Raw genomic sequence first — 21355 nt, forward strand, 5'->3', positions numbered from 1 at the left:
AAAAGTTATTTACATCGTATCTGGATTGATATTATTGAATAACTTAACAATTAATAAAATATTAATATTTTGAGAATTTAATTGACATATTTTAAAATTTAGGAACTAATTTCAAATTTGAACAACAATTTAGGGTTTCTAACTCCATTTTTAAAAAAAAAGCCCGATTTCTGCTGCTCGGTAGAAGAAAGTATTTTAGTTAATAGTATTTTACAATAAAGCATTCTCACCGTTGTCTCAAAGCAAACAAAGAGACGAAAAGAGTAGTACATCAGTAATTACTTCTAAATGGCATGTCCATGGTATACCTACCACTTCAAACCACAAGCATTAGATCAAAGCAGAACACAAGTGATCATCTCAATGACTAAAACTACAAGCCTTTTGGCCAGTTCTGTAATTCTAAAAGCGAAACTGTGGTTAATTTCAACGCAGTTTGTTGCCTTCATTACCACTGTGAACAGCCAAACCGGCCATGTTAGCAACAAACTGTAGATCGGACAAGGAATAAGACCGGTAAGGAAGGTTTGGTCGAGCAGTTAATGATGATGATGATGATGGGAGTTGATTTTTTACACTGTGGATGCAGAGGTGGAAAGCAGTTAGACGGCGATGATGCCATTGATATTTTAGTTCCAATGTTTCCCAAAAGATTATTGGGTTTCTTGTCCAATGAAGAACTGCGAGCTAATAAGTTCTTGCGTTTCCTATTGTAGGGATCTTCAGGCTTGGCAAAATCTTTAACGGAGGAAACAGCAGCCGCATCGGCTAAACTTGTAAAGGACTTTGATTTGCCACCATAAAACTTGGATATGCCTTTTCTGTAATCAAACAAAACCCGCAAAGAAAAACAGATTGAAGAACCCATAAGAAAAACTATGCAAGATCTTATTAAAAGACACCATTTTCTTGTTCTTCAAGCAATGGTTAGTAGGGGTAACTAGTATCAAACCCACATTTCACTATTTTATTTTTGAATTATAATAATAGGGTAAAGCCCAAACAACAAACGCCAATAACCATCGAACCGTCACATGGAATTCACATTTCACTACTTTAATACGCTTTAAATAATACATGTCCTTACATTAAAAGTTAAAGCCACTTCATCTTTTTGGAAGAAATTGCCAAACAAAACCCTCGCTATTTTTTTAGATTTACTTGCAAATTTCAACGAAGAATCGAGTTTAAATCAAAACACGTAAAGAGAAAACAAGCCAAATATTTTAATTTTTATATTTTGAATGTTAAAAATGGTTTACCTCAGAGCATCCATTGTATCCAAAGGTCCTTTGTACTTCAGGTGCTATCTAAAGATATTGGACAATTAAGATGATTGTCAACTGTTTCCATAAATTCAAATAATTAGGAGAAATCAACATTGAAATAAGTAGTTATAATTATTGACAACTGTTTCCATAAATTCAATTCAGTAATAGTTATATTAAATGGACAATTAAGATTGAAATAAATAGTTATATTTATTGTCAACTGTTTCCGTAACTTCAATTCATTGGGAGAAAACAATTAATAAATTATATTATATTAAAATTAGATTTACTTTAGAGAAGTATAAATGTAAAAATACAATATAAAAAAATGTTTTAGAATTAAAATACTATATTAAGTTCAAAATGATATTTATTTGTAAAATTAATGATAACTTTTACAATATATGAAATTTACCAGGATGCAAAAGATGTTTTTTTTCCAACCCAAAAGAGTATTCTTCTTGTTTTCTGAGAAAAATTTCCCCCTGATTCACATTATAGGGAATCAGTCTCATCATCATCACGTGAAAGTATGCATGGACATACCTTCAAGGTTTAAATGGCTCAAAAGATCCATGCTTTTCGCTCTATATAAAGGGTGACCTCAGCTTGCAACATCATTTTCACCCCTCAAAAACCAGTGCCATAAACATGTTTCTCCCAATCTTTTTCATTTTCTCTTTCCTATTTTCCTCCACCAACGCAGCCGACTTCTGTGTTGGGGACTTGAATGGCCCTGTAGGCCCTGCAGGCTATTCTTGCAAGAAGACAGCCACCGAAGATGACTTCTCTTTCTCCGGCCTCCTCCGTACCGCAGGCAACACTTCGAACCTCGTAAAAGCTGCAATAACACCAGCCTTTTCGACTCAATTCCCGGGTGTTAACGGACTCGGCATTTCAATAGCTCGTTTGGATTTAGCTGTTGGTGGAGTGATACCTATGCATACACACCCTAGGGCTTCTGAACTCATTCTTGTTATGGATGGCACACTTTTTGCTGGTTTCATATCCTCAGATAACAAAGTTTACTCCAAATCTCTGAATGAAGGAGACATTATGATTTTCCCACAAGGTTTATTACATTTCCAAATCAATACAGGCAAAACTCAATCCGTGGCATTTGTATCCTTCAACAGTGCAGACCCTGGTGTCCAAATCCTGGACTTTGCCTTGTTTACAAATGACTTGCCGACTGACATTATTGAAGGAACCACTTTTCTGGATGCTGCTCAGATTAAGAAGCTGAAGGGTGTTCTTGGAGGAACTGGTTAATATTATTTGAACTTGTTGAGAGTCCCTTTTTTTTTCGTATGCTTTCACGTTTGCTTGTGTCTTCTTGTCAGTGGTAGTTTGTTGGAAATTACTAGCAAAAGAGTGAGTCTCTGTTGTGTTTCTTTGTGTTCCTTCTTCAGGTTCTACTGTGAACCAAAAATGTAATAAAAAAGACCATCGCTTTCTCGATCTGAAAATGTTTAAATAAAGGCAATTATGTTGTTTATCTTTCTCCCTTAAAATGGGAAATAGCCAACTTCATTAATCTCCAAAGATGATGGTGAGTAGCTGGAATTGTTTGGTGGGGAATACCGCACTGGCAGAATTTTTGGGATGACCATATACCCCTTCCCCATCCATTAAGAAAGGATATTTTATTCGAACCCGGATATAAAATATTTAAGTATATTTAGATAAAATTACGCAATCTTTTACAAAATAATATATATTGGTTAAAAGTTGGTCACCATTAAAATCGACTACTTTCATGAACCTTATCAAATAGTACTATAATCCATAGTCCAAATTCTTTTGAAAATTTATACTGTACTGTACTAGCACTATGATCAGCAATCACTGAATCAAAGAATGATGTTGGAGCCAATATCTGGACAAATATTTGTACTAAATGTAGACATAATGTTGGTATAAACTAAAAATTTTGATATGTTTGAGTGAATACTAAACAAGTGAAAAGAGGATTTAAGCTTTAGGTTAATTGATTAGAAAATTTAAAATATATCAATCAAAATTGTTCCAAATACTAACATCATAGCCTTATCATTATGGTAAGTATTAAATGTAAATTCAATTTAACATACTTTTATAAAAATATATTCAATAACAAATACATATGTATTTATTATATAAACAACTTTGCACCTAGCTTTCTTAATTTAATTTATATATTTTAAAAATTATATACAATTGACATTTAACGAATAACTTAGCGACTAAATTAATAAAATATTAATATTTTGAGAACTTAAATTAAAATATTTTAAAGCTTAGGAACTAATTTCAAATTTGAGCAATAATTTAGGGTTTGAACTCCATTAAAAAGACAAGCCCAATTTTTGCTGCAAGGTAAAAGAAAGTATTTTAGTTAATAGTATTTTACAATAAAGCATTCTCACCATTGTCTCAAAGCAAACAAAGAGACGAGAAGAGTAGTACATCAGTAATTACTTCTAAATGGCATGTCCATGGTATACCTACCACTTCAAACCACAAGCATTAGATCAAAGCAGAACACAAGTGATCATCTCAATGACTAAAACTACAAGCCTTTTGGCCAGTTCTGTAATTCTAAAAGCGAAACTGTGGTTAATTTCAACGCAGTTTGTTGCCTTTATTACCACTGTGAACAGCCAAACCAGCCATGTTAGGAGTTGTAGCAGCAACAAACTGTAGATCAGACAAGGAATAAGACCGGCAAGGAGGGTTTGGTCGAGCAGTAAATGATGATGATGATGGTTTGATGATGGTAGTTGATTTTTTACACTGTGGATGCAGAGGTGGAAGGCAGTTAGACGGCGATGATGCCATTGATATTTTAGTTCCAATGTTTCCCAAAAGATTATTGGGTTTCTTGTCCAATGAAGAACTGCGAGCTAATAAGTTCTTGCGTTTCCTATTGTAGGGATCTTCAGGCTTGGCAAAATCTTTAACAGAGGAAACAGCAGCCGCATCGGCTAAACTTGTAAAGGACTTTGATTTGCCATTATAAAACTTGGATATGCCTTTTCTGTAATCAAACAAAACCCGCAAAGAAAAACAGATTGAAGAACCCATAAGAATAACTATGCAAGATCTTATTAAAAGACACCATTTTCTTGTTCTTCAAGCAATGGTTAGTAGGAGTAACTAGTATCAAACCCACATTTCACTACTTTAATACGCTTTAAATGATTCATGGCCTTTCATTAAAAGTTAAAGCCACTTTATCCTTTTTGAAGAAATTGTCAAACAAAACCCTAGCTATTCCTCTAGATTTACTTGCAAATTTCAACGAAGAATCGAGTTTAAATCAAAACCCATAAAGAAAAAACAAGCCAAGTTTTTTATTTTTATTTTTTGAATGTTAAAAGTGGCTTACCTCAAAGGCAAAATCTCCTGTAGAGCATCCATTGTATCCAAAGGTCCTTTAAGCTGGCTTTGTACTTCAGGTTCCGGTGAGTCATCATCATCCGATGGTGATTCACCGGAATCATCGCTGTTCCTTCCTATCGACGACGAGCTGCAAGACCCCGACTCATCATCGTCTCTCTCTTCCTCCTCTTCCTCCGTCGAAAGCAACCGCAACCTATCATCTCTTTTCTCCTCCGGCGAATCATAGACGGAGATACACTGCATCCCGTGGATAAACCCCGAGCGTCTCATTGAACTACTATTTTCATTATTCCTATCATAGACAAGCGACATCGTTTAGGGAAATGAAAAGTGCAGAGAAAAGCAAGGGAACTTAAACCCAGTGGGTAATAATAATAATATCTGGTGAAGTGCACATGGGAGATGGCGATAATTCCGCCATTGTTGAGATAACACAGAGAGAGAAAATAAAAAATTAAAAGAAGTTACTTTAATTTTCTACAGAAAAAAAAGGTTAAATATTTAAGTACTCAAAACGGAATAAAGAAAAACGAAATTCTTTTTATCGGAAATTGTAGAGAAAGAAAAAAATGAATAAAAAAGATTATCTGAAATTCTGGATAAAGATATTTTGATTTGGTAAGAATTAAGAAAGAGAGAAAGGAGGCAGGACTATGTTGTAGGCCAGGATACAATGATTCGCGTTTATTCTACATTTTGATTGACTTTTACCTGACGTGAACGGTTATGATTCACACTTGATCACATGATGTTGAGATTTGTGTGGATAGTGATGATAACGTATTTTTGTCAGTTGAATTAAGTGAGTATTATTTGAAGACAAGAAAGAAATATATGAAAAAAGGTTTTGCCGTTGATTAGGGAAGATTTTTGTTTAACTAAGACTTTCACGTTTTCTAATAAAATTTTGATATTTTATAATTAAGGATTAACCATAATAAAACAAAACATTTCTTTTATCCAAATATATTGCAAAAAAACAATTTATTTTGGATTTGTCTTTTCACTCTTTTATAGGAAATATATTTGGTGACAGTCTGCAACAAAAGAAAACGTGGCAACCATGCGATCAACGAAAGCGACACGTGTCGGTCATACTTTGGTCTTGATTGTTGAGCTTTTTTGTGTATGTGTCATTGACAGTTATCTTTGAATTTCGAGTTTAATTAGAAATTTGAGAAAAATTGTTTTAATATGCCTATAGCCAATAGGCCCAATATCAAAAACTCTTCTTTAGCTTAAGCATTGGCCCAATTGAGCTTTAATGATCCAAAGTTCAGGAGATAAAGCCCAAGACTTGGAACCCATTGTCTCGTTTCGCTAGGACGGAGCAGTGGGAGCCAGCGACCTCTAACAAAGCCAGGCTACATTTCCCACAAGCGACGCTGAAAACCCTAATTTTGCCGTTCCTTCGCATCTAGCATCGAAATCCCCCCCCATTATACCTGACAGTTCTAAGATCTTTTCTTTTTTCCCATTTTCTTGTTTTCTTATTTCGGATTGCTTTCGTTTATCCAGTTTTTGGTTGTCAATGTCAATCGTTTCAATGCTCAGTCATCATCCGATGATCTAATTAAGTTATTTAATGCTTGAGATTTATCTGGGGTTTTGGATCTTTTTCTGGTAAGATATTTTATCGTTTAGTTTGAGCTATGAATCGATTTGCTATGGTACCCTATTTCGATTTCTCGCCATCTCCATGAAGGGTAGAGAGTACTATCAAGGACCCAACTTTGAATCTGGGGTTCCCAGTAGTAATTTTGGTCATTGCCAAGAAGAGAATTTTGAGTATCTAATTAGGCCTAGATATGGTGTGGGCTTACATATGACCCTTTTTTCATTCACAACTCGTGCCTCAAGGGTTCGACCCGCCTCCAAGCTCTTCGTTCCTCAGTATCACATTCAATTTCACGGAGGATCTCACCCGCCAGGCTATAAAGATGTAAAGGTAGTTCAAAAGCACGAGGCTTGGTTTGTTAAGGTTGTTTGCACTCTATTTCTTTATTCCCAACCTTTGAGTGATCGCTCTCTGGGTTATTTGAGCAAGCATTTGTCACCTTTAATTGAATTACAAGTTGTTAAATGGTTAAACGATCCAGCATTAGGGTTGAAGTTTTTCGAGTTCAGTAGAGTTAATTTTAATATTACTCATTCATTTTGGACTTATACTTTGCTTATGAGATCACTTTGTAATATGGGTCTACATGAGTCGGCTAAATTAGTTTTTGATTATGCGAGGATTGACAGGCATTTGCCTGATGATACTATGGTAGGATTCATGATTTCGTCTTTTGCGAGGGCAGGTGACTTTGGAATGGCAAAGAAGTTGCTTGCTGAGATTCAGTCCGATGAAGTGGGGATCGACATTTTTGCTCTAAACAATTTGTTGCATATGATGATTAAGCAAAATAAACTAGAAGAGGCAGTTAGCTTATACAAAGAGAATCTAGGATTGAACTTTAACCCAGATAATTGGACATTTAATATTCTAATTCTAGGCCTGTGCAAAGCTCGGCAGGTGGACAAGGCTTTTGAGTTTTTTAATGATATGTGGATTTTTGGTTGTTTTCCTGATATTCTTACCTATAACACCATTATAGGTGGGTTATGTAGGGCAAATGAGGTAGATAGAGGTCACGAGTTATTGAATGAAATTCGATTGAGAGATGATTGTTCACCAGATGTTGTGACTTATACATCAGTCATATCTGGTTACTGTAAGTTGGGTAAGATGGGGAAGGCTTCTGCTCTTCTTAATGAGATGATTAATTCAGGAACGGTGCCTAGTGCCGTCACTTTTAATGTTCTGATTGATGGCTTTGGCAAGGTTGGAGATATGCTTTCTGCTAAATCCATGTATGAGAAGATGGTTTCTTTTGGTTGCGTTGCTGATGTTGTAACCTTTACTTCCTTGATTGACGGATACTGTCGCAATGGAGATGTGAACCGGAGTTTGCAGCTTTGGAATACAATGAAAGTGAGAAATATATCTCCAAATGTTTATACTTTTTCTATTATTATCAATGCTCTATGCAAGGAAAACAGACTGCATGAGGCTCGTGAACTTTTGAAGGAGTTGACATGTACAAATATTGTTCCGAAACCGTTTATCTTCAACCCTGTGATTGACGGGTTCTGCAAGTCTGGGAATTTGGATGAGGCCAATTTGATAGCAGTGGAAATGAAGGAGAAGAAATGTTATCCTGATAAAGTGACGTATACTATTCTCATTATCGGGCATTGTATGAAAGGAAGAATGCTTGAAGCAATTGGCATTTTCGATAAAATGTTATCAGTTGGTTGTACACCTGATGATTTCGCCGTGCATTCTTTGGTATCTTGCCTTTTCAAGGCCGGGATGCCTAATGAAGCCTCCCGTGTTTCAACAATAGCATCACAGGGCAAGAAGTCGGCAAGTTCATCATCTTTGGATAACAATATTCCTTTGAGGATAAACAGAGTTGTGCCTGTTGCTGCTTAAGAGAAAAGCCCCGTATCATTGAACTCAGTCTGGTCCAGAGATGTTGAAAAGGCCCTACAGTATGCATCAAGTATCCAATTAAGCATATCCAGCTTGAACCAGAAATGACCTTCCATTAAGTAAGTCTCTTTTTTGTTTTCTTTTGTTCATGTCATAAACTTTTTGATCATGCTGTTTAAAAAATGTACTTATAAATAATACAACTGAATGATTTTCTCTTTCTCCCAACCAAGTGACTTGTATTAGCTTGCAAGTCGATTGATTCAGTTGCTCCAGTGTACCGTAAGGTTAAAAATAACATTTGTACTCATTATATGAGTTCTAATCCCTTTCTTCAATCATGCTCCAAACTATATAACTAGTAAATGCTATTTTTAATAGATAAAGGAGAAGAGTGATATCAAGTTGCATTTATTTTCTTCAACGATTATTCTTAACACAATTTTTCTTTTCTATGAGTTTGCAGGATAACAAGTAAGCATATTTCCTTGTATTCTGCCATTGCCTCTTTACATTATATGAGGGTGTAATAAAATCTTAAATCTGAATTTGGTAGGAGATCATCACCAATGAATATTTTTGTTTGGCTTCAAATGCTGGATAATGCTATAGAAAACAGGCATGATGCTAAATGAGTGGCACGTACCACGGAGGTTGGCCCTTTGTCCTTTCACTTCTGTATTTCAAATGAGAAAACAAAGCAATTTCGTGTTTTCAGTAAGGAACATGGAAAAAAGATGGATCAAATTCATGTTTTTTCCTTATTTATTCTGGACAATTCAATACACTCTGTTTTTTGCCCCCCCACATTTTAGTGTGTACAGAACTTTAGAAAATTTCAAGAATGAATGAAATGTATTTGAGGACATGATGATCATCAATAAAGGGATTTCTGTTTACATGGTTCTTTTTTGTTTCAGACGGGTCCATGAGTTATATTCTTGTATTCCAAATTTATGCTTTGAATAAAAGACAAACATAACAAGGATATAAATGTATTTTTCAATATTGGCAAATTTATTACACAACAAGCATCTAATTGAAGAAAATTTACAGTATTGTCTTTGTTGTGTACGATACATTTGCTTCTTTTACGTGTCTTGGACCTTATTGTAGGCTGTTAAGCCACAGCACTTTGAACTAGTTCATGATCTCTCCCTCAGATCAAGCAACAACGGGGTATGATGCACATGTTGCCACACCTGGCAGCGAAATTGGAGTTACGAAGAATAACAAGGAATTAAATGATAATCAGAGATTCAATGAGGTTGAGACTTACCACACATGTTTTTGCCCATTTCCATCTTGAAGTAGCCCTTGTCACCCCATTCTGCTCCCCATGAGTTCTTAATGAGCCAATACGGGACTCCATTTTCAATTCCATATCCAACTGCAAGAACAGCGTGGTTCACATCCTGCCAAATAGCCACCATTGCTAGTAAGAAAACGTCGATCCATCATATATACATATATAAACTGGCCATCATTCAACCCAATTGAAAGGCGCAGTTTTGACCAAAAATACAATTTTTTCCAACTCCGAGCAAAAAAAAGGTAAAACATAAGGAACTTACCGAGGAAGTGTTGCCACACTTGTCACTGGTGTAAACCCCGCTTTTGTAAAAATTGAAACTTGGGACAACTTCAAATGCCACGCTAACTGGTCGAACCATAGCAACTGCATGCTTTAATTCATCTTCAGAACCCTGTGTTTGATCGTAAAGATTTGAACATTCCAAATGATGAAATATAATAGTTCAATACATAGGACAGATACTCCCAAGTCATTTGTTTTGGACTACGGATCTGATTGAATTCCAATATTCAGCTAAGGTCGCAAGCTAGAACAGTCGATCACAGCTATGTATATGGAACTGCTAGGATTTAGAACACTGAAAAACAACGATAAACACATCTTTTTTAAGTTGCACATTGGACAGGTTTAGAACTAGACATATATCGATACAGATTATCCAATCAAATTCAGCCAAGAACAAGAGTTGGTCATCTATTTTTTGCTTCAGGGTCATGATCATATTCTTAGCGGAAAACCAGAAGAGTTATGAACTTACCAAGGTAATGTTGACAGCGTCAATGACTTGGACACCAACATTTTCGGATGAGAATGTGCATTGACCATCTTTTGCTGTATAAGGGTATGCCTCCTCCGTATCAAGGCCACCGTTGTATTTGATATACTCAAAGGCTTGGGATGGCAAACCACCATTGCACCCAAAGTTGTTAAAGGCTCCAGCACAGTCCACAAGCTGCTGCTCCGAAAGAGAGATTCCTTTCCCAAATGCCTGATGGTAAGCAGCTTCAAGAGCTCCAGTAGTACTGCAATATGCAAATGCATAAGGTCAAAACTTACTACTTTACAAGCTAAATCTAGTAGCTCGGTAAAAAAAAAATTCTCTAAATCATAATCAAAAGCTAACCTGAATGCCCAGCAAGATCCACAGGACCCCTGATTTTTGACCGGGCTAACTATGCCTGATTCCCTCCAGTCTTTCTGTCAATATCATATCATATATCAAAAGAGTTACCATTAATAAAGCCCTGCATTCTTATGTCATATGGCGACTGTCGCAGATTATATCGGCTCATAGATTTCGGGTTATACCTTGGCACATTCCACACCAACGAAGAGCTGGAAGACTGTCTCAATAAACTGGCCACAGTTTTCGGCCGAAAAAGGATTGAAATATTTGGTACATGAAAGGCATAACATTAGTATCTAATTCTTATTTTCTAGTGGCTCCCCCTCCTTTTGGCAACTTACACCATGAACTTTCCCCAAACGTCCTACCCAAACAATCTCGATTATCGCCTTTTTGATGAGATCTTTCAATGAAGGTAATTCCATTGTTGGTTTTCAATCCCTTCTCAGTTGAAAATTGTGGCAATTTATCGAAGCATAATTTCCAAACTCCTCATTGGCATGAAATGTGCCCTGAAATGTCCACGCTTTCCCCAAACTATCTATAACATCCATGCAAAACAGAAAACCCTTCTTTGAAAGCTAATGCAATAACAGGTATATATCTCCATAGCTAAAGCAAAAAAAATTTTAAGTTTACCGCTTAGCAGCTTTAGAGAACAAGAATATCAGCCAAGTCTTGGCACACCAAAAGATTCCACCATACTATCTTTTACAACTTGTTGCATGATGAAATCATACCGACTATTGGATTGTATTAGGTGGATTTATTGTCCAATGAATTATATAGAAAACATTGTTAGAAAACCTTAATCTTCGTATCTAATGGTTTCTTTTTATATTAAGTGAAAGTACCGATTCAGGAAGGACGACATCAGTGAGCTGGTGATTGCCCTTTCTGGTGGCAGAGCAGTTTTGAGCAGCTCCAAGCCTGTGTTTTCGAAACTCATCCCATGTTAAATCAGCAAACTCTGCATCGTTTGAATCAATAAGAAAAAGAAAGATGAGTTAATAATTGAATGCAGATTAAGCAAATTTTATTTGTACATATCACCTGCAAGTGCAATAATCAACATCATTCGCTCACTGTTAAAGACAGGTTGATTTTTCTATTGTGACCTCTAAGCCTACAGTTGGCCTTTAACCATGGAAATCAACCGAACTAAATTAGATCCTAGTTAAGTCAAAGTTGGTAACTAAATCAGATCAGATACAACTTGATTCGTCAGCGGAGCACAGATATACAATGAAAAATCTTCAAAACAAAATTAAAAAAATAAAAAAATTTAACGTACGATTCACAGATAGAGAATAAGGCAATCCCTTCTTGTTAGTAGATCTGATTAAATCCATATTATCTTTGAAAATCTGAAACCGTAGCTTTATCTCCTCAACATCCTCGTACCTCTTTCCATGCCTAACCAAAAACGATTAAAAAAAGAAAAAGAAAAGAAAATTTAATATCAGCTTCCATTTTCTTTATCTTCTATTTTCCTGGAGAACAAACGTAAGAATTAAGATAAGTGTAATGATGCAATGTTGGAGTTTACTTGTAAGCAAAACGAGCAAAGGAGATAGCACGACGAGTATGACCGATGACACGAAGAACAGAGGAGTCGAGACCATCGGATACCATCTGAATGGGGTTCGTGTCCTCGAAGGTTGATGCTGAGGCGAGGCAGCATAGCAGAAAGATGACGGAGGACATTAACGTTAAGCCAGCCATAATTATGTTGCTTTTTCACTGACTGTACGTTTCTTTGTTTTCGGGATGTTTAGGTTAGGCTTAAGCTACTTTTATGGAGAGAAATTTAAGAAGGCATGGGTAGTAGTTACTAGTTAGGTGAATCGAAATGATTAGGATGTCGATCCCAACGGGGGTAAATCCGTAAATTAAAAGTCTTTTATGATTAGGAAAGTTATGGTCGAAGCAAAAGCAAAACAAGCCTTCACTCTGAGGGAAAGAAAAACACAGATCACAATTATTGTGTTGTGTATTCATATATTTATTTTTTAAAATGAGCTAAAACTAGATCGTCGAATATTATACCATATTTTAAATTAATTTTAAAAAATATAAAAGATTGAATTCCAAAGAGAATGAAAAATGGATCAAGGCTCCTTAATTTATATGTACCAACTACCAAAAACAAAACACTCCTTAATTTATTTTGCTCTGATCCATATTATCAAACCAAAATATATACGATCGTATACATGTTATTCTATATCCCTTTACAATTATTTAATGATATTTCAATGATATTTTTTTATGCCATTGACACATGATTTTGGTAATATTTTTAATCTGGACTTTGAATCTCAAACCTTAAACATAAACACAAACTAAAAACCATTAAACCATAAACCTAAAACCCAAATCCAAACTCGATCCTGACCCCTGAACCTTGAACTAAAAAGTCAAGTTCATGATTTAAGGTTTAATGTAAAAAATTATCAAAATTATGTATCAATTATATAAAAAAATTTGTTGAAATATTATCAAATAATTAAAAAAAATACAGAATGACGTAACACACCTATTCCATACGATCCTTTCTCAATATACAAATGCACCCCCCACTAGAAATATCTATTGATACAAATATATAAACCAACGAATCTTTGGTTGGTGGTGGGGAAGAATTTAAGATTTTAAATTTAAGTTTTATAGTACGTGGGTTTTTTTAAATAATTTAATTATAAGTTTTGATTATATCTATTCATTTTGATATAATACTTAGAATTACTCGTAGTCCTTCCTCAAACCATAAATAGGAGGATAATGTGTTTCAACGCACTCGTATCCATGCCCTCCAGCATTGGCAACAATATCCCTGTCAATTAAGCAGTATATGAACTCTTTTTTAATATTATTTAAGTTGTTAAAGTTAATTATTGATTATAATTATTCAAATTTATTCAAAAAAAAAAAGACATATGTCTTGTAATTTTTTTATATATTACATAATCGTTTTGTTCAAAATTCTAAAATATTCCGCCTTCCGTTTTCTTGCCAGGCCTTCAATTATTGTTGGATCACCAAAATATTCAACCTTAACTACCCACTAAGCCCAATAAGCCGCGCCTCAATTTCTTCCTGGCGGGATTATCAAATCCCTAAAATGGATGTGGCCCAATTGAAATATTGGTCCGGTATTCAGTTTATTATGAAAAAGAGAACAGATGTCCAAGATTTAGACATTTTCACATTCAGAAGTGTCATTGTCTTTTAAAGTTACAACTTTGTTCATAAAAAAGAAATCCTAATTTAGAGATGGATAATATAAATACTTGCATTTTAGAATCAATTCTATTACATAATTAATATGAAATTTAAGGCTCCTCCTCCATCTATTAGTAATTTGCAAAACTGGAGCAATGCAAGCGTGCGTTTAAAGACAAAAATCCGAATAAGTTATCCACTAAGACAAAACCCAAGGCCGTTAAAAAATTTGACTTTGACTCCCTTATTCTCCATTCGATTCATTCCTTGTAGTTCATGCCTTTGATACCACTTCCAAATTTCAACCATTTTTCTAAACTCCCCAAACAACACTTCCAAGTTTATTTTTTCTAGAAACTAACATCAATGTCTTTGGTAGTTCACCTGAAAAAAAAAAAACCCGTCTTAGTCATGTTTTGCAGACTTTTGCTTTGCATGGCACGTAATTATTTAATACATTAGTACTTGCAAAACCTAATATATTTAATTTAGGAGTAAACTATGACAAAAGTAGATGTTGTACAAGAAACTTTGAATAGTCAAATTTTTGGGTATAAAAAAGTTTTGATTTTTGATTTCTATAAAGGTTTTTTTTTAATTGTTCGGTGAAATTCCATAAAAAGAAGGTGAAGTAGTTGTAGTTTGAATGGTTTGTTAATCCCGATTTCTTGAATTCAAGGTAATTCTATTATAACTAAAAATAACCACAGAAGGACAGCAATTTTACAGCTAATTACAGTACAAAAGCAGCCACTAAGCCATAAGCTGTCAAATGATAAAACGAGACTTAGCTTAATCATTTTACTTTTCCAATCTAATTAAATTATTTCCACCTGCTGTTTAAGATGTCAGAATTTCACAATATAGTACGTGAACATGTGTTATAAAACATGACATGTTTAGCAAGTATACTTTGATATGTTTAAACATAATAAATATTATATACAATGTAATATTTAATCATTTATATATATAAATCATCAACAAATTGTTATTATTATTATTATTAAAATGTAATATTTATAGGTTACTTAAGTTTAATTCGAGAAATTATAACAATATTTGACTAGAGATTCAACAAATAAACATTTTTATATAAAAGAAAATCACAATAAAATATGAAACAAACTTAAACTTGCTACGAGCAAGACTCAACTTGATTGCATCCTACCAATTACTTCCTTATTAATTCATTTCCTTTAATACAAGATGCTACACAATTTCCCAGTTTTTTTTACTCTTCCTTTGGAAATTGTCAACTGTTGAGTATTTTTTTAATAAATATTATTTAAAAATCAAAGGAAGAAGTCGAGAATTTCAAATAGAGTTGTTTAGAACAAGCGAAGAATGTTTGAAAAAGAAAAATCAGCCATAAAAACCATGCAATTTCAATATTACCTTAATAACTATCCGAAATAGTTATATTCATGCAAAACGCAGTCGTAGTTTCCTACACGAAATGACAATATTACCCATTGACTTTTTTAACGTGACGACATGACGAATTGTTCTCTCAAATCACACACCTACCCCCTCATTGACAAAGTTGCCTCCCCCATTTCATCATTTCTCATGGATTAAGACATACGAACTCCATCTTTTACCTTTTCCCTCAACCATTTAATAATATTATTAAATATATTATTTTTGACATTGCAACTTGGCCCAGATTCCAGACCTGGCCAAATTTTTTCCGGTCAACTTTTTGCTTCATAAAATAATAAATGTAATAAAAAGATGAGGTTAATATTTTCATCCATTAATTATAATACTATGTTTATTAGTGGAGATTCTAATGTTGATAGTAAAAGGATAATGAGCTGACCCCGACGAACTCACCAGCTTCTGGAACCACATTATTATATTATATAAATCTAAGGTCAACTTCAAGGAAAAATCAGGACCATTAAATCCAAATGAAGGGGATAAGTCCACATTTTTCGCGGTTGTGATGAATTGCCAGTACTTATTTGTCGTGCATACGAAATATTTCCTTCATGTCAGGTATGTAAATAAACAACCCTAAATCCGTATATATTAAGGTCGGCATGATAAAAAATATAAAAAGATTATTTATCCGAATTCTGAATAAAAAGAATATTATTTAAGGAAGTTATAGATAGTAGCACTATATATTATATTGTTATTGAAATCTATTAAAATAAATCGTTAGTGTCAGTCTAGTTTTTAAACTTTTCAAGCAGATTTAGGAATTGACAAATGTCTTATAAGAAGTGGCATATATAGAAAGAAGGCTGGCAGGAGCCCCACCATCCCTAAAATGGAAAATTGTCCATTTAAGTTTTTTAAAAATTTTAAAAATTTAAATTAGAAAAGGTTCCTCCTAAAAATAATAAAAAAAATAATTTAATTATTTAAAAATTAAAATTTAATTTCGGTCCTCTACAGTAAAATATTTTTAAAAAAATTCACCAAAAAAATATTTTGAAGAAAACATGTATCATTTTTTAAAATTGATTGCCAAATAAAAAAAATTGACAATATATCAAATATTTATTTTTTTAAAAATAATTCATAATTTAAATCTGAAGAAATTGCCTAGACTGCCAGCTTTGAGCGTATAATAGTTATTCTCTAAAAAGGGAAAATAAAAGATAGCGTATAATAGCTTGAGTAGAAAATGAGTATAAGAGTTATACACCACATATATATTTAATTTGAAAAAACTTTGCATTTGTTTAAGATTAAGTGATTATCCAAATATATTTATTGCTAAATTTGTCTATAAGTACAAACTGTCCGGAAACAATATGCTTGGAGAAAAGGGTGAGTACGAAAAACCCATAGTTTTGATTTCATTTTGTTACCTGCAGTCAATTATGAATCGGTAACAAAAGCAGCCGTAAACTTGAGTCATCAACTGAGCTTTCATCGGAACATTCCGAAGCTCAAAAAAATCTTCTTTTTTTCTTTTTCGGCCATGAAATAACAAAGTCAAGGGGGCGGGGCAGCAGCGTCATTTCCTTGAACCAACTTTTGTGGACTTGTGCATTCAGTTTCACTTGATTGGTAGATTTAATCAAAATTTTAAATTGCGAATGTAATAAAAATATTTGATTAAATAGTATGATTATAAATGTAAGAGATTAATAGTTTTAATTTTGTCACGTGCGATAAATTTTGTTTTACAAAGTAAATAATAATAATAATCAATTTTACTGCTTTAATTTGAGTGTTCTTTTATCTTTACAAATTTAGGGAAGTGATGAGATTATCAACATTTTAACTTAATTTTTAGTAGAATTTTGATTCAAGAGCAGTCGAAATTTGATCTTGAAATTGAATTTGATGATATGTTTACTTGAAAATTTGATTTGATTGAATTCAAAAGTCCTTTAAACTTTGAATCAATGATACATACTTTAAATGTCGTAGAGACTTAATCTTAAATTTGAAAAATCCTTTGAAGTTTGGTATTGGATGGTTGATTTTACTTCAAGGGTGTTTTAAACTTGATTTTGAAGAACGAAATTAATCTCCTTTGCAACTGGATAGGCTATTTTAGAAAAGACTGACCTATATGATTCCGCTATAAGATCCTTTTGGACTTAATCTTGCAGAATGAATTGAATAGGTTAGAAGTAATCTTATTCTATAGTGTTAATCATTTAAACAAAGGAGGATTTATTCAGAAATATATAAATATTTAAAAAATATCAAATTAATATAAAATAATAATTTAACATTATCACGAAAATATTTTAGTTTAATTAATGATAATATGATTTATTATTAAATTTTAAATTAATTAAAAAATAATTATGATGCCACTTTGTAATTGGTATGAGGATATCTTAGTGTACACGTATGATTTATGATATTAATTTTCTTAACGGAGCTTGGAAGAATTCCATTTATTTATATGTTGGATAGAATAGAGCCGAGAATGATACCAGGAAAATTTCAAAGCAGTGTTGCTAACTGGAAAGTTGTGTAACGCTGTCTCCGTATTGAGTTTTCAGAGGAGTTGGTGATTTGATGTTTGAATATTTTCAATATTTAAAGCCTCCCCCTCTCTTCTTTATTAAAGTCCTTCCAAACCATTGCTATTTTTCTTCACCTTTCTCTAATATTTTCTAACCTAATTGTCTGCTTATATCAAATCATTACCTGAAAGTTGTCGGCTTTCCATCTAATCTACTTTTGCTTCATATATATATATACTAAGCCTCAACAAGTGAATTTGTAAAATTATAGTGTCATAAAGAAAAAAAAAGGAAATGACTGTGATGAAAATTACATGGAGATCCATCTTCCCCAGCTGTTCCAAAGGTGTAGTGAAACCAGAAACCAAGCCTAAGAAGGAAGTTACAAAACAAAGTTCATTTAACAGGCTTGCGATGTTAGAGTTGAGTTATCCCAGCACAATGCTTACTGAAGATCTGTCAACTTCGCTTGCTGGTTCAAATCTTCATGTTTTCACGCTTGGGGAGCTAAAGGTGATAACCCAGAGCTTTTCATCTTCTAACTTTCTTGGTGAAGGTGGGTTTGGACCGGTTCATAAGGGTTTCATTGATGACAAGCTTAGGCCTGGATTGAAAGCTCAGCCTGTGGCTGTTAAACTCCTGGATTTAGAAGGCTTGCAAGGACATAGGGAATGGCTGGTCAGTGTTTTGAAACCAATATTTGCTTACCTTAATTTGGACGGCATTTGTTTGTAATGCTTGGTTCTTAATAAATGTTTTCTTTTTATTTTCTGGAACAGACCGAGGTGATCTTTCTTGCAGAATTGAGGCATCCACATCTTGTGAAGTTGATTGGATATTGTTGCGAGGAAGAACATAGGTTACTGGTGTATGAATACATGCCTCGCGGCAGCTTGGAGAATCAGCTATTTAGAAGTATGTTTTCACTCTGCAAATTTATCGTTCTATTTTACGGAAAAAAAAAGAGAGTCAAAATTAATGTCAATCTTCTTGTTTGCAGGGTATTCAGTTTCTCTTCCATGGGCGACAAGGATGAAAATTGCTCTTGGAGCTGCCAAGGGTCTCGCATATCTTCACGAAGCAGAAAAGCCAGTCATATACCGAGATTTCAAAGCATCGAATATATTGTTAGACTCTGTAAGTATTGCCCTTTTTTTCTTTCGGTATTTTCTTCAATTTTTAATGATGTTACATTTTGAAAAAAAATTTTCTTGTTCCAGGATTACAATGCCAAACTTTCTGATTTTGGTCTTGCAAAAGATGGTCCAGAAGGGGATGACACTCATGTTTCCACCAGGGTTATGGGGACTCAAGGCTATGCTGCCCCTGAATACATCATGACAGGTAACAGCATTTGATTCAATATCGTTTTCAATGGATTTAATTTGCTAAAAGCTGATATATTTGATTGGCGTTGTTTCAGGTCATTTGACGGCAATGAGTGATGTATATAGCTTTGGAGTGGTACTATTGGAGCTTTTAACAGGGCGAAGATCCGTAGACAAGAACCGATGTCCTAGAGAACAAAATTTAGTGGAATGGGCAAGGCCCATGTTGAACGATGCCAGGAAACTCGGCCGAATAATGGATCCTAGACTCGAAGGCCAATACTCGGAAACGGGTGCACGAAAGGCAGCTGCGTTGGCTTACCAATGCCTTAGCCATCGCCCAAAGCAAAGACCCAAAATGAGTGATGTAGTGAAGACATTAGAGCCCCTCCAGGACTACGAAGACGTCCTTGTGGGTCCCTTCGTTTATACGGTTCCAACCCAAAGTGACAAGCCAAAACAAGACGAGGACACCGTCACTAAAGAATGTGAACCGAAGAAAGAGAAATGTCATCATCACGAAAACCATAAACACCATCACCGCCACCACAGGCACCAAACCAGATCACCAAGGATGTCTGCAATTCACTCGGAAAGAGACGCCCTGAAGCGAAATCATAGAAATGGGTTGAATTCACCTTTGCACTTTAAAGTCAGGGAAGCAGCATAAGAGTAGGGATTAGATTACTACAAACTGTAAAAAGAAAATCACACAGTAAATAGACAGTAATTAGAGATTGCTCAACGTGGCAAATTTTAAAAAGTGCAAGTTTTTCTTTTAGACCAAAGAGTTGTTTACTCAGGTGGTTCTTTCAAATATAAAGTTCGGGGGGCGGGGGGCGGGGGGCGGGGGGCTTGGTTTAATTTTATTTTTGGTATGGTTCATTATTTTAAATATAAAGTCTTAGATATTTAGAGATTCACATCTCTACGGACAAAATAAACTTTTGGGTTTAATTGTTAATTAAGCAAATGAACAGTTCACCAACCAATGTGTATCAGAAGGCCGGGTCTTTAAAGAAAAGGACCAAATCTTATACAGAATAATAGATCAAAGATGTACGACTCAAATCAAAATTGGAAGTTTAATTTATACTAATTAATAAGTTTTTATTCGAAATTTAGCATTGTTTTATTTCTAAACTATAATTATATTTGTCGATAAGACCGAGTCATGGTCTACTTGGGCTCCAAATGTTCACAATAATATTAAAATCATGTATAATAAATAATAAACTAACATTACGACTGTTGAATAAATTTGGGGTGACAAATGTGAGAAATTCCAGATTCAATTATTTGCCTAGGTTGCAGGCTCGTGATTGATTGTTGATAATAAAGGGAAAGAACCAAAGATATTGTCCCCTGGAGATACAATCATATCCGGCTTTTAAGGTAATTTTCTCATATCTTGTTACAATGGGAAATGCGACAAATCTCCACACCTAAAAATCTTCCTCACCAACAGCCAAATTATTTCTTTGTCGGTGGTTTTCTTTGGGAGATCATATGAACTGGTAACTTATTTGAGAAGAAAAGGGTTGGTAGATACCAACTTCGTGTATTAATTTAATGGTTAGAGTGTTTATCATTATAAATATGGTCTAAATTTTTAATTGTGTTACTGTTAAAATTTTATCATTTTCTTGTGATTTTTAATATAGTTAAGATTTAATACTAGAATGGTGCTTTTGGTTCACGTTATATAACATTTCACGTTTGAAATTATAAATATTATGTAATTTCACGTTTCAAATTATAAATATTATGTTCGGATTCAAAATATTCCTATCATCCCATAATTTTACATACCACTCATTTGTTAAGTTATTTAAAATTACGGGTGGAATTTTAAATTTTTAATTTATCTTTTGTTTTTATTATTTTAATTAGTTTCATCTTTTTTTTCTCCAAATAAAATTGAAGTTTAATTAAAACAAAACTATCTCTCTCTTTTTATAGATTTAATACTTTAAAATTATAATTATTATATTTGCTATAAATATTTATCCATTAGCATGTTAATTATGATTTATAAATTATGGTCGGTGATGCAATCATTTACCATGATTTTTTTAAAATTATAATTTATAAATATATTTTAATGTTATATATATTTATTAATATATAAATTATAATAAAAACAAAAATTTATCGTAATTTTATGTAATTTGAGATTAAAAAATTAAAATAAACTAAACTTGTTTAAAAAAAGTTATATAACAAAACACCAAAATCTTATAATATTGCGGCCTTTGAGATTGAAGAAAACTCCAAA

At 33.7% G+C, this 21355-nt stretch overlaps 5 protein-coding genes across 7 annotated transcripts; 3 read left to right on the forward strand and 2 right to left on the reverse strand.

Annotated features, from left to right (window-relative positions):
* Positions 1-278: 278 nt before the first annotated feature.
* Positions 279-5322, reverse strand: LOC107907098 (uncharacterized). The gene is made up of 3 exons (XM_016834314.2): positions 4642-5322; positions 3893-4290; positions 279-443 (listed from the first exon to the last, which is right to left on the reverse strand). The coding sequence occupies exons 1-3, from the start codon at positions 4965-4967 to the stop codon at positions 427-429; spliced, it is 741 nt and encodes a 246-aa protein (XP_016689803.1). The 5' UTR covers positions 4968-5322; the 3' UTR covers positions 279-426.
* Positions 1891-2785, forward strand: LOC107907099 (auxin-binding protein ABP20-like). Its single transcript, NM_001326987.2, has one exon. It carries the CDS (start codon positions 1923-1925, stop codon positions 2541-2543), a length of 621 nt encoding a protein of 206 aa, NP_001313916.1. The 5' UTR covers positions 1891-1922; the 3' UTR covers positions 2544-2785.
* A 647-nt stretch (positions 5323-5969) lies between the features above and the next one.
* LOC107907096 (pentatricopeptide repeat-containing protein At2g06000) lies at positions 5970-9035 on the forward strand. 3 transcript variants are annotated; one of them, XM_016834311.2, is made up of 3 exons: positions 5970-8255; positions 8603-8610; positions 8693-9035. In XM_016834311.2, the coding sequence occupies exon 1, from the start codon at positions 6355-6357 to the stop codon at positions 8134-8136; it is 1782 nt and encodes a 593-aa protein (XP_016689800.2). In that variant the 5' UTR covers positions 5970-6354; the 3' UTR covers positions 8137-8255; positions 8603-8610; positions 8693-9035. The 3 variants fall into 3 exon arrangements, with proteins under 3 accessions (XP_016689800.2, XP_016689801.2, XP_016689799.2); XM_016834312.2 differs by lacking the exon at positions 8603-8610; XM_016834310.2 differs by having other exon boundaries at positions 5971-8255; positions 8603-9035.
* Positions 9036-9122: 87 nt separating this feature from the next.
* Positions 9123-12426, reverse strand: LOC107907097 (thiol protease aleurain). Its single transcript, XM_016834313.2, has 8 exons — positions 12127-12426; positions 11872-11993; positions 11432-11547; positions 10575-10648; positions 10209-10473; positions 9711-9842; positions 9416-9551; positions 9123-9338 (listed from the first exon to the last, which is right to left on the reverse strand). The coding sequence occupies exons 1-8, from the start codon at positions 12300-12302 to the stop codon at positions 9301-9303; spliced, it is 1059 nt and encodes a 352-aa protein (XP_016689802.2). The 5' UTR covers positions 12303-12426; the 3' UTR covers positions 9123-9300.
* Positions 12427-17727: 5301 nt separating this feature from the next.
* Positions 17728-19903, forward strand: LOC107907095 (serine/threonine-protein kinase RIPK). Its single transcript, XM_016834309.2, has 5 exons — positions 17728-18427; positions 18529-18664; positions 18750-18886; positions 18970-19093; positions 19173-19903. Exons 1-5 carry the CDS (start codon positions 18044-18046, stop codon positions 19745-19747), a joined length of 1356 nt encoding a protein of 451 aa, XP_016689798.1. The 5' UTR covers positions 17728-18043; the 3' UTR covers positions 19748-19903.
* Positions 19904-21355: the final 1452 nt, after the last annotated feature.

The sequence above is a fragment of the Gossypium hirsutum genome, chromosome D05 (genome assembly GCF_007990345.1).
Source record: "Gossypium hirsutum isolate 1008001.06 chromosome D05, Gossypium_hirsutum_v2.1, whole genome shotgun sequence".
Taxonomy (NCBI): Eukaryota; Viridiplantae; Streptophyta; class Magnoliopsida; order Malvales; family Malvaceae; genus Gossypium; species Gossypium hirsutum.